At 39.4% G+C, this 16,097-nt stretch overlaps 1 protein-coding gene across 6 annotated transcripts in view; it reads left to right on the top strand.

Annotated features, from left to right (window-relative positions):
- Positions 1-1,509: 1,509 nt before the first annotated feature.
- The window catches only part of SUCO (SUN domain containing ossification factor), a 79,749-nt gene continuing 65,161 nt past the window's right edge, over positions 1,510-16,097 (top strand). For 4 of the 6 annotated variants that reach the window (XR_010117631.1, XM_063627295.1, XM_063627296.1 and 1 more), the window contains exon 1: positions 2,135-2,659. Coding sequence is in view for 5 of the 6 variants with exons in the window: in XM_063627295.1 (XP_063483365.1) it covers positions 2,598-2,659 (62 nt within the window). In the remaining variant the exon portion in view is untranslated. Of the gene's footprint in view, positions 1,961-2,134; positions 2,660-16,097 lie in introns of those variants that run through there. The other 2 variants (XM_063627294.1, XM_063627298.1) reach the window with 2 other exon arrangements.

The raw sequence follows: 16,097 nt of genomic DNA on the forward strand, positions 1-16,097 counted from the left end.
TTAACAGATATGTGGAAAAATGTCTACCAGTTCCTTAAAGGTCAGCTCTATGGAACTTCTATTTATTTCATCTGAAGTCTTAGAATAGGAAAGAATCAACACAAATATAGAAAGTCACGTGAAGAAGCTAATTTATGGGGAAAATGAGTTCTATTTTGTGCAGGTAAAATTGGAAGTGATAGAATAATATGTCCAGCAATTACTTGAAAAGAGGCTGGGATATAGGTTTGGGAGTCAACAGTATAGTTGAAAATTAAAATTGCCCAAGAAAAAAATGGAAAAAGCTCGGAGTACTGAAGGATTAAACCTTAACATGAAACCATGGAAATGAAGCTGCAAAAAGAGAAAAGAACATTTATAGATTGAAATAGTAAAAGCTAATAATTGGATGATAATTAAGTGAATGGAAAGCCTACCACAGGGGTATTAATTAAAGCTCCAATTGCAGGAGAAAAAGGAAGGAAGGAAGGAATGAAGGAAGGAAGGAAGGACGGACGGACGGCAGGCAGGCAGGCAGTCAGTCAAGGAAGGAAAGAAAGAGAAAGAAAAAAGTAAAATTATTTGTACTTGCATGTTTCAAAAAATCATTGCAGGGACTTGGTGGAAAATAAGTGGATGAGTTTGTGAGTTTGGGATGAGAGGGTTAGGCGACGTAGCTTGATAACTTCCTAGATTTGAGATAAGCATGTATTCTAATATAACTTCTTTGGCTGTGATGTACTGAGGATCAGCTGAGGGATACCTCAGCTGTTTCCTATCCTGAATAAAAGTTCCTGGAGTAAGAGGAAAAGGGTGTCCAACATGGTAAAGAATGTCAATTTATCCCTACCCTTTCATTGCCCCTACTTTCTTTTAAACTTGCATATTAATCATTTGAAACTGTTTTTGGGTGAGATAAATACTTGCTTCCCGCAATAGGTGACAGATGAAAGGATTTTATTGTCATATACTAAGAGTGGCATCAGCAGATAAGTGGAACTGTTACCTAATTACTGCCAGAAAAGGCAGTTCAGGGTGAACTCCTTTAAAACAAAAATTATCACCCTTTGTATAATTTCTCTAACATCAAATTGACTTATATCCAAGAACTACAGAGCAGGTCAAATCATTCAGTTCTTTGGGACTATAATTAACATCCAATTCAACTTAGAAGGTTCATAAGGAAATTCCGCGGCTCAAAATTAGGCATTAGGTGGGCATTTTACTGAGGGTTTTTTCCCTACGGCCACATGAACAATAAGTAACCCGTCCTTTAAACATTTTTCACACTAAACATTATGCCATGTTCCAAGGCACAGACCATTGCAGCCTCCGTCCCCTCAGCGGCGTAAACACTTGGAATGGGCATGCTGCCCCGTTACTTAGTATTGAGAAGTGGTCACTTTTTGCTCTTCTTAGGTGAGTGTAAGCGACTGCCTTCCCCACTTTCGGTGAACCCCAGGACTTGGAGCGTCTGTGGGTGCTCCTCTAATGGGGACAACTCCTCCCTTCCAACTCAATCTCAGAGAACCCAAAGTTCGAAACCAACAGAACGAAAACCAACGAAGCACGAGGAACCCGGCAAGCGTCGAAATTCTTGCTGAAGAAAAAGCGAAAGGTTTTCCGCTGCAACCAATCAGATGAGAGGATTTTTGGCACGCCCCTTTCCATCTACCAATCAACATCTAGCTCAATGGGGCAGTCCATTGACACAGGGAAAGGGCTTTAAATTTTATTAGTGCAGCTTCCCTCACAACCCTCACCCCCGTCATTCTAGGCCATTCCACGAACTGTGCTCAAAAGAGGAAAATAGTGCAACAGTTCCAAAGCTGATCAGTCTCGTGGTGAGCAGCGAAACTATAGACTTCTCTAACAAAACCATGGATTCTAGGAGGGACAGGGAAAGAGAAAAACGGGTTCTGGAAGGCAAACTACAACTCCCAAAGGCCCTTGCGCGGACTCAGCGCGCGCGGGACGAGGGGCGGGCCACTGTAAGGGGAAATGCTGAGGCTCACGGTGCTCCTCCCGACTTTCTGAACGCGAGCCAGCAAGTGGGCGGGACCTGGGGCGGGCGGAGCGGCGACCGCGTCTGCTCCTGCGCTATGTGGTCTCCTGCCTCCGGCTTCTCCGCCTGCGACGTCGAAGGGGGCGTGGCCTGCGCAGAGGCTGGTGGGGGTGCGGGCGCCGCGGGACGTGGGTGACGCGTCCCTTTCCAGCTCAGCGGTGTGTGAGGTGTCGCGGCCCCGCCGGCGATTGGCTGTTGAGAGGCGAGTACGCGGCGGCCGTTGGTCGCTGGCCTCACGGAGCAAGGCCCCCGGCGGGCGGGGAGGATATGGGGCGGCAGTGGCGGCTGCAGGAGGCGGGCGTGGACGAGCCGGTGGCCGCAGCAGCGGCGGTCCCCGGAGTCCTGTGAGGCGCCCTTGTCCGCGCCGCTGTGGGGCCCTCAGAGAGGGCTGCCAGGACGCGAGCCACTGAGGAGCCGCTCAGCCATCGCCATAGCCCTTAGGACTATCGGTCCCATCCTCGCGCTCCTGCTCCGGCTCCTCCATCTTGGCCTCGGCAGTGGCGGCTGCCGGGAGGATGTGCCGCCTTCTGGCAGGGGGAAGAAGGAGGAGAAGATGAAGAAGCACCGGCGGGCCTTGGCCCTGGTCTCCTGCCTCTTTCTGTGCTCTCTGGTCTGGTGAGTAGCCGCGACGACAAGGGAGTTCCAGTGAGGGGAGTAAAGGGGAGGGAGCAGCCCAGGTCACACCCCCAAGTCATCTTGGCTTTTAGGGTCCGGGTTTCCAAGGCCCCTGTGGAAGGGACAAACCGATTACTTCTCGACTGGTCTGGTAGTGCTCTGTGCGGAGATTTTCATGGTGTATTTTGGAATTTACAGAGACTCAGTGGGAGAAAGAGAGGTGCCAAGGTAGAGGGAACCACCAAGTGCCTTTGTACTCAGTTGCTCTACCCCTTGGAGACGGTGCAGGGTTTGGGGTGGGTGTTCAGATTGATGGTAAGTAAGTTGCTCCGATTTGCCGCCAGTCTTTGCGTTCTTAGTGTGGTAAGGGGATAAAGCACGTCGGATGTGATGCGTTCCGGACGTGAGATTTTAAAACGTGAGTGGTCATGAAGGTAAGAGTAATGTATAAGCAGTAGTTCTTCTGGACATTTCTCGCACAGTGTTTGATCTCAAGTACACTCGGGCCACTGTTTTTGGAAACTTCGGGGGGCGTGTGTGTATGTGTGTTATGAAGCACTTTTTCAATTGGTTTGGTGGAGAGGGTGTCTTTGATGTAGTGTGTGTAGTAGTTTTTGGTAATGTCCCTTAGTGATGGGAAGGTAAATACTGTATTTTGAAGGCGGGAAGAGTGCTTTGTCCCTAAAGCACTCCTTAAGTTTTACGGAGTTTCTGTTAATCCCAGGCACTTCTGGAGTTTTTTGAGGAGCAGAGAAAGCTTGTAAGTCGAGGGACTGCTGCCACCGTACTTGGAAAAGCCATTCTTTCCTCCCAGGGAATTTCTTCAAAGATGTGTCCCAATTGATGACTAAAAAGATGCTTCTTCAGTCAAGGCGATTTGCTGTTTGTTATATTAAAATAGAAATTAAGTTTCCTGTTTTGCTTATTTCTGCAAAGCACCAACACTGTTTTCATTTTTATGGATGCCTAATGGATTCCAGAGACACTGAAATTGTAGAGTTGTTGCTCACATAAAATAATACATAAACAAGGGGAAGAGAAAACACTCGCCTGGCTGGGGGATTTTTATTGGAAGGATGATAGAAGTTTTTGAGAACAAAAACAATTGACTTCTTACCTTTCATTCTGAATCCTTTTAATACCCGTCTCCCGTTTTTAATAAAATCCTCCCCTTTCTACTTACTGTGTTGGGTACGGAGAAGCGCCTGTAAGAGATAAATCCACTCACCTCATTTTAAATTTAAATTTATAGATACTGAAGCTTGTATTCATTTCCATCTCTTTCTGGGGCTGCCTAGTTATACTTGTAGACTGTGTATTTTCTTTCCTCATTCTTCTTGGTCTTGCCCATCTTTAAACCATGTTATTCTTCATCAGAAGTTTCTGAAATGGCTAATAAGGAAAAGGTTAATACTTTCATTCAAGTTTAAAAACACACCAGTATCTCTGGCTTTTTTTTTTTTTTTAATTGGATGGTGTAAACGAAATCAAGCAATAGAATGTGATTCTTACAATCATTTGTAAATTTAAGTTAACTCTGCTTCTATTTCTTTTGGGAATTTCTGGCTATCTTTTGATTAAGCTAACCCTCAGTATGTTTTCTCACCCAATCATTAGCTCTAGTGAAGAGCTAATGAATTTCCCTGTTAGGGAACAAATCGGTTGGCCTGGTATTGAAAGTAGTAGTAATAAACTTCTGTCAAGTTTTTTAACTCCTAGTGAGGAAAATGGATGTGGAGAGTTTAAGAAAAGAGTGTGAACATTTTAAGAAACTTTAGCTTAAGAAACTATTGGGTTAGTATATTTTGAGATTTGTTTAGACTGCCAAATTTAGAGACATTTTAATTATTCTTTAGCAAAACGATTAAAAGGCATTAAAATAGGACATTAAGGCTTAAAGGTTTTTTTTGAAGGGTGACGATGAATGAGATTGGGGAAGAGGAGTGGTACCTGATGATGATTGGCAAAGGGTATGTTTTTTTTTGAAGGCTCTGCTTTCATGCCAAGTTGGAATTAATGGCACTTAATGGATTTCTAACTTTTGCTATAATCTAGTGTGGTATTTCTTTTCCCAACAACCCCATTCCCTTTAACAGAAATGGCTACCAACAAGTCCTGGGGTTAGATAAAACGTTTGCAAGAGTTGTTGAGTGCCTTTTAGTAGCCACTTTTGTCTCTTTTGTTATTCACAAATTATCTCAAAATTTTGTGATCCGTTTCTGTTTTGTACATTGAGTGCTGTATGTCTATTCTACAGTATTCTAGTTTCTGAGGCTTCCCCTCTCACGCTACCAATATTACTGTATTATGTTTACTATCATAATTTTGTAGATCTTGATTATGTCTCCCCTCTGCTTTTGTCTTCCAGCCTAGAGTACTAACCTTAGATTATGTTTACAGAAAAACCATTTCATCTATGTCATTATTAATTTTTGTTGCTGTTTTTTCCTTTTGCATACTTTATAATTTTTGATCAAGGAGTATAGAGTATTCTAGGCATAAATGCACTATAGCTGCAGCACAGAGCAGTGATAGCTGATATTTACTGACAGCTATCTATGTGTCAGACACATGATGTTTACTTGACAATAACAGCTTTAATCTTTATTAGAACCCTGTAAGATAGGTATTATTATTAACTTCCTTTTGCATTTTACATGTGAGGAAGTAGAGAGGTTAAGTAACTTGGCTAAGTTTAAGCAGCTGTTAAGCTTCGGAGCTTAAATTTGAAGCTAGGCAGCACAGGCTCCTGAGTACCATAGTCCTTTGTAGGTCAGAAGACCTGTATTTTATATATGTGGCTCCATCATTTACTAGATATGTGTTCTTTGTCATGTTATGTAACTTCTTTGAACCTTAGTTGTTATATCCTCAGAATGGGGAAGTTGATCCATTCATACTTCACAGGGTTGTTAGGAGGATGAAATAATACAAATGACAGATCTTTGTAACACAGTAACAGCATATTATGTAAATATTTCATCATAACATTATTCAACCACATTTTTTTCTCATACCTACTGTGCCAGATGTTTTTATGAGCACCGAAAATCCAAGATAGTCACCAGCTTGTCTTGGTTTTAACACCAGAAGTCGCATAACCTAGGAATTCCCTGCATTAGTTTCTTATGCCTGCTGTAGCAAATTGACACAAATTTAGTGGCTTAAAACGACACACATTTATTACCTTACAATTCTGTGGATGAGAAGTCCAAGATATATCTCACAGGGCTAAATAAAGTTAAGATGTCAACTGGGCTGGTTCTTTTTGGAGGCTCTGAGGGGAGAATCTTTTTCTAGAGGCTGCCTGTATTCTGTGGCCCCTTCCTCACATCAGCAGTCCAACCTTTTTTTTCAGTCCTTATGTCTACTAATGACTGGTCCTCCTGCCTCTTCCTCTTATAAGGACTATTGTGATTACATTGGGTCCACCCAGACATTCCAGGATAATCTCCCTATCTGATAATCCTTAATTTAATCACATCTGCAAAATCTCTTTTACTATGTAAGGTAACATATTTAGGGATTAGGATGCAGACATCTTTGAGGGGGGTGCATTATTCAGCCTATACCCTATACCATACTCCCTCAGTCCTGGGCAAACTGGGAAAGTTGCAACACCCTAAAGAGGAAAACAACATAATTAGTGGATATTCTGAGTGTGTCCCCTAATTAGTAAAACCTTGTGCATGCACCTTAATTGTTTATAAGTTATATACATGTGCCAATATAGTAATAGTATATTAGTGTATGTAATAAATTAATGCAAGTTAGATATTTAAGAAAAATGAGAAAAAAATAATTTCTGTTAACGGTACCTTTTGTTCTCATTAAAATAATAATTTTTAGTGAGAGCTATGTGATTTTTAAATTTTTTAATTTTAGTGAGACCTACTAGATTATTTTACATCATAGTATAGAAGAGGAATCGCTTCAACTACTTAGGAGTCAGCCCTGTCGTTTTCTTGTTGCCTGTGCTTGCATTAGTAAATTCTTTGCAGCAATTTTTTAAAAAGCTGCTTCCCGATGTTGTGAGGGTCAATTCAGTTAAAACTGAGTAATTCCTAAGTCTACCTAACTGGGCAAACATAAACCACAGTGAATCATGGTGTGCTGTAAGTAAAACCCATTGTTTGTAGAACTTCCACTGTTTCCCTGGGTTTCTGCCAATAGTTCTTGATGTGTGACCATCTGACCCTTCAGACCAAGTATGAATCCTTACATTAATCTTAGTAAAACTTATTTTTTAAAACTAAACAAATCTATTCTTCCTTCACCCCAAAGGATCATCTTGGAGAAGCTTATATTTAGACTTTCGGGAAGAGCTTGACATTTAAACAAGTCTCATACATTTGGTAAATATAACAGGTACTTAGAAAGGTCTTTAGGAACAGCAAAGGAAGAATTCATATCCTACTCATGGTTCTGTCACTAACTATGTCTTTGGACAAGTTACTTCTGTGAACCTCAGCTCTCATCCATAAAATGGTCTGCAGGATGGATAGTTCACGATGAGAGAATTTTATTGTAGGCGGAGAGAACACTTACTCAGTTATCTAGAGCGTGAGTGTATGTGAGGAGAGATGGGAAGGGAGGCTGGAGCTAGGTTTTGAAGGGATTTGGTTATCATGCAGATGAATTCTGATTCTAACCACCTGACAGAGGATGAGCAAGTGAAGTAGTTTAAGCTAGAGAACAGGAGCATGAGGTCACATGGATCTTTTAATTAGATCGCTGTGGAGGGTAAAGTGGAACGTAGGGGACATACTTTGGAGGCAGGAGGTCCTAAGTCGTGATCCCACTAGAAGAGAGTTGATGTGTAAATCAAGATATTGGCCTTTTTGACCTTAGTAGTCATTTTTCTGAGTATGTCAAACCAGTTTTTATCAATTTAAGAGGTTTATTTCCTGGTTTGTGATTATATTTCTGTACCCTTTTGTTTTTTCTCTCATAATTGCTGGTCTATTAATATGCATAAGTGAGCAGAAAAAAATTTAAAAACTAGAACAATATATAAGCTGTTTTTTCTTTTTTGAGGTGATGAATAGAGCATATTGGAAACATATTGATAAAACATTCTGAAAATTCCCCAGGAAATCTGGAGGAATTTTTTTGCTTGTTTCTGCTTCTGTTTCTTAACTTTAAAGGTCCGGAATCTATTTCTTTTCTGAATAATATTTGAAATAAATAAAATAATAAAATAATCCCACTTCTCCAAATCATTTGATGCCTTTTTTTCTTTCCTTGAATAAACCAATGAAAGATGACCTTTACAAAAATGATTTTTTTAGTGGAACTTAATGTGAAAGACTGAGGAAAAAACGTTTATCTTTGCTCTGGGGTATATATTCCAAAGAAAGCACCTGGTATTTATATTTATAAAAGGTGTCGGGTCATACAGTGTCAGATCCCTTCAGACAAGTTAGATGAAGCCAGCTTGCCTTAATAGGAAAAGGTCTGTGAAAGAAGGTGTGTGACATCTTCGCATAACACTTGAACACTGTGTCCAATAAAACATGGCAAATGACGTGTTTCATGTTGGTCCTTTCTGTTATTAAACATTTGAGGATATACTGGAATGGAAGCAGGCAGTAGGGTTGACAGGCAATGGAAAAAATAGCTCTTTTGAGCATTGGTTATTTCATTTTTCGTTTGTTCATGAACTTGCACATTACTCTTTCACTTTTCTCAACAGTCTGGAGAAATGAATCAATGTGTATAATTAATATTGTTATGCTTATAATGAAAGGGAAACTTATAAAAATTTAAGTGCTTTATTATTCTCAAGTCATCTTCAAATAGAAACACCTATATGTACATGATGCTTTTGTTTAGTAAGTTTATACATAACTGGAAAGAGATGAAATCTCTTGAAACTTATCTACGTGTTTTAGATTATACTTTAGTGCCAGTTGCATGTTATCTGTTTTTCAAGGCCATATTTTAGACTAATTTAAAAGTCAAATTGTACATGTCACAAGGGAATAGGAAATTGCTTTTGAATATTTGCAGTATAAGAGTGTTAATCCTTTGGGATGAATTTGTTTAATAAATGCAAGTTTTTTTTTGAAAGAAGATTTGGTTTTATTTAGGACTTTATAATTAATTGCTAGTTAAAATTATTTTATATTTTACATGAAAGTGACACCTAGCTGTATTAGAAAGTATTCTGTAACATTAATGTGGTTCATAGGTACTAAGCTAATTTTGTATTATTATGTAGCGTTTGTAATCTACTGGAGAAAAAACATGTAAAGGCTAAGAACAGTGCCTCACTCGTAGTAAGCACTACTGTATAAGTTATTCATTGACTCTAGATACTTTGGTAATGTGTTGAGTAGAAATAAGATGGCCTAGGTTTCAGAGTTAAAAATGGGAATTTATAAATCCACTTAAATATTATTTGATTATTCACAATGTATTTGGTGTGGTGAAAGATACAGAAGAATTGTGAGACTTGAGCTCTGTATATAAGCTACTTGTTACAATACAGACAGTGGTGTAGTGTGAAAGGCATAAAACTGTGTCAGAGCTTGGTTGTAGTTCTTTCTTTGCATTATTAATATGAACATTTATTGAGTAATTGTTTCTCTTCTAAGTACTAAATACTATTCAATGTAATATATATTAAATTATTTTATTCTCTCTATAGATGTTTTAAGGCAGACACTCCATTTTAAAGATGAAGAAAGGTGGGCACAAAGAAGTTAAGTTCTTACAGCTTGCCCAAGTTCTTATAGCCAGGAAGCAACAGAGCCAGAACCTAAGAAGGCCATATTCTAAGCCTGTGTTCTCTTAACCAGTATGCTGTGCTGCCAGTTGGCTGGTAGATGGTCTTGGGCAAGTTTCTTCACTTTTTCTAGTTAATAATTTTTTCTGGCAAAGTGTCAGTTTTTTTCATCTGAAAATGTGGATGCCTGGATTAGCCTAGGAAGGAATGGACATTGGAATTGTTCATGAAACTTTTAAAAGAAATACACATACCTAGGATTCTTACCTTGTAGATTTTGTCAGTAAGTTTGTGATACTCTTTTATGCATTCAAGTCTGTATTACTGTATTAGGTGAACTCAGTTTATTTTTTGTATGTCTAACATTCTAAGATATCTGATTTGAATGTTAATAAACAACACATAAAACTGAACTGCATAGTAAGTGCTTAAGAGGAGAAAATGAGGGCTAGAGTTCTCAAGGAAGGCTTGACTTGGGTTTAAGGGAAATATGTGGTTTATAAACTCTGCTTCTGTGCAAACAGGAGCTTCATGAGCTGAAATAAGATGTACTGGTGTTGATAACATGAATAATGGCTATTTCTTTGTGTGTGCATGTGTATTTCTGTCTGCCTGCTTGCAGTGGGTAGATGGCACTTAATTGTCAAGGAGAAAGAAAGTTATGAATAGAAGAGATAATCTAGTTGATATGGGTAAGAGTGGTAGTAAACAGAAAAGCCTGAGGAGAAAGAGAGAGATTTCAGAGATTGTGGTAGATTTTGCAAGCCAGTCCAAAGAATTAGATAATAAAGATTCAGCAAGAGAAGTGGTGTTGTGAGAACATTATTTTGACATAATTGTGCTAGATTTTTTTTTTAGAGGAAAGAGACTTAGAGGGATGAATACAATTGGCTTTCCACATTGGCTGACCAACCTCAGGTTGAAAATATGTTTTAAAAACAATAAAAATAACAATACAACAATAAAAATACAAATAAAAACAATGTTGTATAACAGCTATTACATAGCATTTACGTAGTGTTAGGTTTTAAATCACCTCTAGATATTTATATGGAAGGATATGCATAGATGTTTTAAATCATCTCTAGATATTTTAAATCACCTCTAGATATTTATATGGGAGGACATGCATAGGTGATATGCAAATGCCGTTTTATGTAAGAGACTTGAGCATTCTCAGATTTTGGTATCTTCGGATCCTGGATCCAACCCCTTCTGGATCCCAAGGGGTGACCAGGCTAAAAAGCCCTTGGAGTAATTGAGGCTTATCGTAAGAAGGACTTCATCTTGGCAGTAGAAATAAAGAAGAGGGTACAATAAATAGAGATTTTTGAGGAGGTAAATGATTTGATTTTGTGAAAGATTGGCAAGCTGGCAGTAGTGCAGTGCAGTGCAGCAGATAACAGCATTAGGCTAGGATTCTCAATAACTGGATTTTAGTTTGCCTCTAACCAAACTCTGTTCAACATCCCCTTACTGTTATCCATCTCAATGCTAAGAGATATTTACTTAGGCTTCTGTGTGCTGTATCCTATACAGGATTCTGGTGGACAAAACAAAGTAACTGCTTTCTTGGAGCACACTGTCACTGAGAGTACATTCTAGGGCCTAAAATTATGAATCTGTGAAATAAAGTTCAATGAGAAAGAAATGTTAAGCGTTTTTTGTTTGTTTTCTGTTTGTTTGCTTGTTTGTTTTAACTTGGGCAGCTAGAAGAATTGGTGGTGGTCAGAAAGAAGTGGAAGAGTTGGCAAAGGGCTTGGAAGGGGAAGGAGCTGTTATTGGAGGTGAATGGAATATCCAAGTGGAGACATTTTATGGGCATTTAAAAATGCAGACTTGAATGCAGATAAAATTTGGCCTGGAGTGCCAGGTGCGGTGGCTCATGCCTGGAATCCCAGCACTTTGGGAGGTCGAGACTGGTGGATCACCTGAGGTTAGGAGTTTGAGACCAGCCTGACCAACATGGAGAAACCCCGTCTCTACTGAAAAAATAGAAAATTAGCCGGGCATGGTAGCGCATGCCTGTAATCCCAGCTACTTGGGAGGCTGAGGCAGGAGAATCACTTGAACCTGGGAGGCGGAGGTTTTGGTGAGCCAAGATCGTGCCACTGCACTCCAGCCTGGTCAACAAGAGCGAAACTCCATCTCAAAAAAAGAAAAAAAAGAAAAAAAATTGGCCTGGAGTTATCCTCATAAAGCAGAGGTCCCCAGACCGGTACTGGTCCGTGGTCTGTTAGGACCCTGACCTCACAACAGGAGGTGAACAGCAGGTGAGTGAGCATTACTGCCTGAGCTCCACCTCCTGTCAGATTAGCAGCAGAATTAGATTCTCATAGGAGCATGAACCCTACTATGAACCACACACACAAGGGATCTAGGTTGTGTGCTCCTTATGAGAATCTAATGCCCCCCTACCCTATCCGTGGCAAAGTTGTCTTCCATGAAACTGGTCTCTGGTGCCAAAAGGTTGGGGACCACTGTCATAGAGGGAATCATTTTTGAAAGAGAACATTGGACTTTTGAAACAGAATAAAGAAAGGTGCCAAGCATAGTAAAGCTCTGAAAGAAAGGAGGAAACTGGAAAGGATAGATGGAAAGAGATTTAAGGAAGTCATTTGAGTGGTCAACAATATAAAATGTCTTAGATGAGTTTGGAGAGCTTGAAAACTGAGAAACTTTTCAGAAGAGGGAAGTGATTAATAGCTTTTGGGAGTGGAGAATAGAAGATATTTGGAGAGCTGGTAGGCATGAATTCCACACATTTGTTTGGTAGCCAGGAGAGGTTGAAGAGTACTTAAAAAAAAAAGTTAACATGTAGAGTGGCTTCATACTTGTATGCTGCAACCCATTTTACACAGTGCCATTGGATATGTCTTACATGCAGCTTTGATTATGTCAATTCCCTGATGAAATATCTTTCAGAAGCTCCTTGAAGCATAAAACTTTAAACCTTGATAATTTTTAAATGCTTGCAGTCTGACCCACACCTACTGTTGTAGCTTTATTTTCTACTTTTCCTAATAGAGACTTTGTTTTAGCATGACTGATATGTTGGCCTGGTAGTAATTTATTTGAGGACTATATTTTTGTAGTTTCTAATTGAAAATTAAGGTAACAAAACTACTGTCGCTTGTGTTTTAGAGGCTAAATACACCATACCCAATTTCTGAAAATATATTATTATCAAGTATAGGGCATGATTATTTCCAGCATCTTAGAGGACAAATTGTATTGGCTGAATTTCTAATGGTAGATTATAATGGTAGGATATAAAAACAGAACATATCACATTTGTTTACTAAGTGTTTCTCTATGTTGGATCAATGAAATTGTAGGCCAGTTCAGTGAAACAATTTTCTAATAGAATTTGATATGTGGAATATTAAGCTAAGAGAATTTAAGACCCAATCCTACATCAGAGTGAAGATTAAAAGTCAGAACTACTGAAATGCAAAGGTTTAATTAGAAACAGGCACTAGAACATAGAACTTTCTCAGCTAAGCTGTACAATTGCATGTGATTTGACTATGGACTGTTGATGTTGCCAAATAGAATAAAAACTGCAAGTAGAAAGAGGCCTAGTATGCTCTTACCTATTAGCAGATAGACCAAGCAGAAGAGAAGCAACCTTAAAAGAGCTCCAGACTGATACGTGGTTTAAAAGAATATCTGTCTTTTGATAAAACATTGTGATGGAGAGAAACTAGGTTGCTTAAGCAAAGTCACTAGAGGCCTGGTGATCTTTTGGTCTTGTTTTATTACCAATGTTTGACCAAAATGGCTTCCACATTATTCACCCATTTCCCACAACTTTCTCAATACTTACAGGATTTCTGTAAATTTTTTCAGATATCCAGGAAGTAATATTCAAAAACTACAATTTTCACTGTTAACTTTAACCATACTGCACTAATTAAGTGGCTGGCACTATATTTCTGTACAAGGGATTAGTTTTGAATTTATGTTTAAGAAGCAATCTTTATTGCCTAGTTTAGTTATTTCTTTTACCACGAAGTGTTTTCTCATTCTTCTTTTTAAAGCTCTGAAAAAGCTTTTCCAATTCATAGTTCAAAGTAGGAGCTCAATAGATCATCATGCTGGCAACAGGGCAGTATATTCTCTGCCTTGGAGTTGCTTAGTCTTATGTGAGAAACAAAAATAAACAGTTAATTTAATTTCAGTGTGTATGTGCTCAAGTAGAGATAGCCAAAGGGCTGTGGGAATTTAGAGCAGGCCTCCCACCAACCCCAGATTGTGGAAATCAGGAAAATATTTTAGACCCTTTCTAGTTTCTTGCCCCAAGAGAGAATAATTATATGTATTGAGTTATGTTTTAGATAGTGGGAGTGGGAGCAGGTGCAGAACATTCTTGAAAGAGGGAACAGCATGAGCCAGAGACATGAGACAGCGCAGTCTGTGTTCAAGGAACTATTACAGGTAGCTCTGCATCGCTGAAGCATAAAGTGAAAGGCAGGGAGAGTGGCAGGAAATATGAAGCTGAAGACTTAGTAGAATTTTAGAGATTTTTAAATAGCATGTGGAGAGAAGCGTGCATTTTGTCATGTAGTTAATGGAGTCTGTAAAAGATCTTAAGCAGGGGAATGGTAGTGTGATAATTTACTGTTAGATTTTTGGCAGAGGTATGAATGGTTGATTTGCAGACGTAGCAAGTTAGGAATTAGGGAGATCTATTAGGAGGTTGCTCTAGGTAACAGATAAGGGCTTGAGTCAAGGCAGTCAGAATGGGGATTGAGAAATGATTTAAAGAAATTTAGAGTAGAATAAACAAGATGGTTGAGGGAGGGTGAAGGCAAAGGAGTAGTCACAGGTGTTTTTCAGGTTTCTAGTTTGAGGACTGGGTAGATAGCAGTACCAGATGGTGGGATCAAGGATACGGGAGGAAGAGATTTGGAAAAGGAAGCTAGTGTATTCAATTTTGGATTTAGATGTTTTTGAGATATCTTGGAATATGAAGGAAGAGAGATGCAACTTTTAAATGAGCTTTACTTATTCTCAGCATTAATGTAGGGTATCACAGAAGGGTTTTAAGGAATGGACCAGTTAGGACAAGATAAGGGCTGAAGATAAAAGTTTCAGTAGCTGTCAACTAAAAACCATGAGAGTAGGTAAGTCTGCTATGTAGAATATAAAGGGAAGAGTTCAGAACCAAACCCTTGGAGCATCAGAATTTAAATAGTGAACAGAAGCAGCATATCAAAGGAGACTCAGAAACAAGAATCAGCGTGAGATGAAAAGCAGAAGTGTGTAATTTGACAAGTCAAAGAGGAGATGGTTTAAGTTAAAACAGCAGTCAGAGGTACCACATGCAGCAGGGAAATCAAAAAAAGCTAACTTCTGCCACACCATACTAGTCTCAGTGGTACAATGAGGGCAGAAACTAGATTTCAGCAGGCTGAGGACTAAATAGAAGGTGAAAAAATTGAGATTACAAGTATGAACTACTGTGAAATTTGATAAGTGAAAGTAGATAGAAAAGGTAGTGGCTGATAATAACTGACATTTCAGTGCATATTCCGTGCCAGGCTAAGCATAGCATATACATTTATTTCAGTTCCTCCTAGTAAGTCCATTTTACAATGTTGATACTGAGTTGAGGCATACAGGCTGGCTTTCTTTTCCTTCTTTTCTTTTCTTTTCTTTTCTTTTCTTTTTCCTTCCTTCCTTCCTTCCTTCCTTCCTTCCTTCCTTCCTTCTTTCTTTCTTTCTTTCTTTCTTTCTTTCTTTCTTTCTTTCTTTCTTTTCTTTTCTTTTCTTTTTCTTTTCTTTCTGGCAGGGTCTCGCTTTGTCCCCCAGGCTGGAGTACAGCAGCATGATCACCACTCACTGCAGCCTTGACCTCTTTGGGCACTGGTGATTCTCCTTCCACCTCAACCTCCTGAGTAGCTGGGACCAGAGGTGTGCGTCACCATGCCTGGCTAATTTTTGTATGTTTTATAGAGATGGGGTTTTGCCTTGTTGCCCCAGGCTGGTCTCCGACTCCTGGTCTCCTCTTAAATTTGTCCATACTCTTGGATTAAAGTATTAATCTAATTTTTACAAATAAGGAAACTGAAGCTGTTAAGTTGCCCATCACTCACCTTGCAAACTTGGATCTCTCTCCAAATTGTTGGATTTTTCCATATTGCTACGTTTCATGTTTAATATTTTGTAGCCAACAGATAAATGAAAAGGTAAGAAGATAACACTGTTAATTCACTCAAGAATTGGTGATACTGGTCAAGGCTAGATACAGCATAATACAAAAATAAAACAACTATCACAAAAGAGAAGTTCTGATTAACTACTTCATGATTTTCATAGTGGCAACAAGTGATAAATGTGAAGGCCGTATAGTAGTGGCTAAGAGGCACAGGCTTCAGAGTCAAAAAAATCCAAGTTTTAACCCCCGGTCCCTCACTTATTAGTTACAGGATCTTGAACAAGTAATAAAACCTGTATAGGCCAGGCACAGTGGCTCACACCTGTAATCCCAGCACTTTGGGAGGCCAAGTCGGATGGAGTTCGAGACTAGCCTGGGCAACATGGCAAAACCCCATCTCTTCCAAAAATACAAAAATTAGCCAGACATTTTGGTGCTTGCCTGTAGTCCCAGCTATTCTGGAGGTTGAGGTGGAAGGATCACTTGAGCCCGGGAAGGGAGAGGCTGCAGTGAGCTGAGATTGCACCACTGCACCCCAGCCTGGG

The sequence above is a fragment of the Symphalangus syndactylus genome, chromosome 12 (genome assembly GCF_028878055.3).
Source record: "Symphalangus syndactylus isolate Jambi chromosome 12, NHGRI_mSymSyn1-v2.1_pri, whole genome shotgun sequence".
In the NCBI taxonomy this organism is placed as follows: Eukaryota; Metazoa; Chordata; class Mammalia; order Primates; family Hylobatidae; genus Symphalangus; species Symphalangus syndactylus.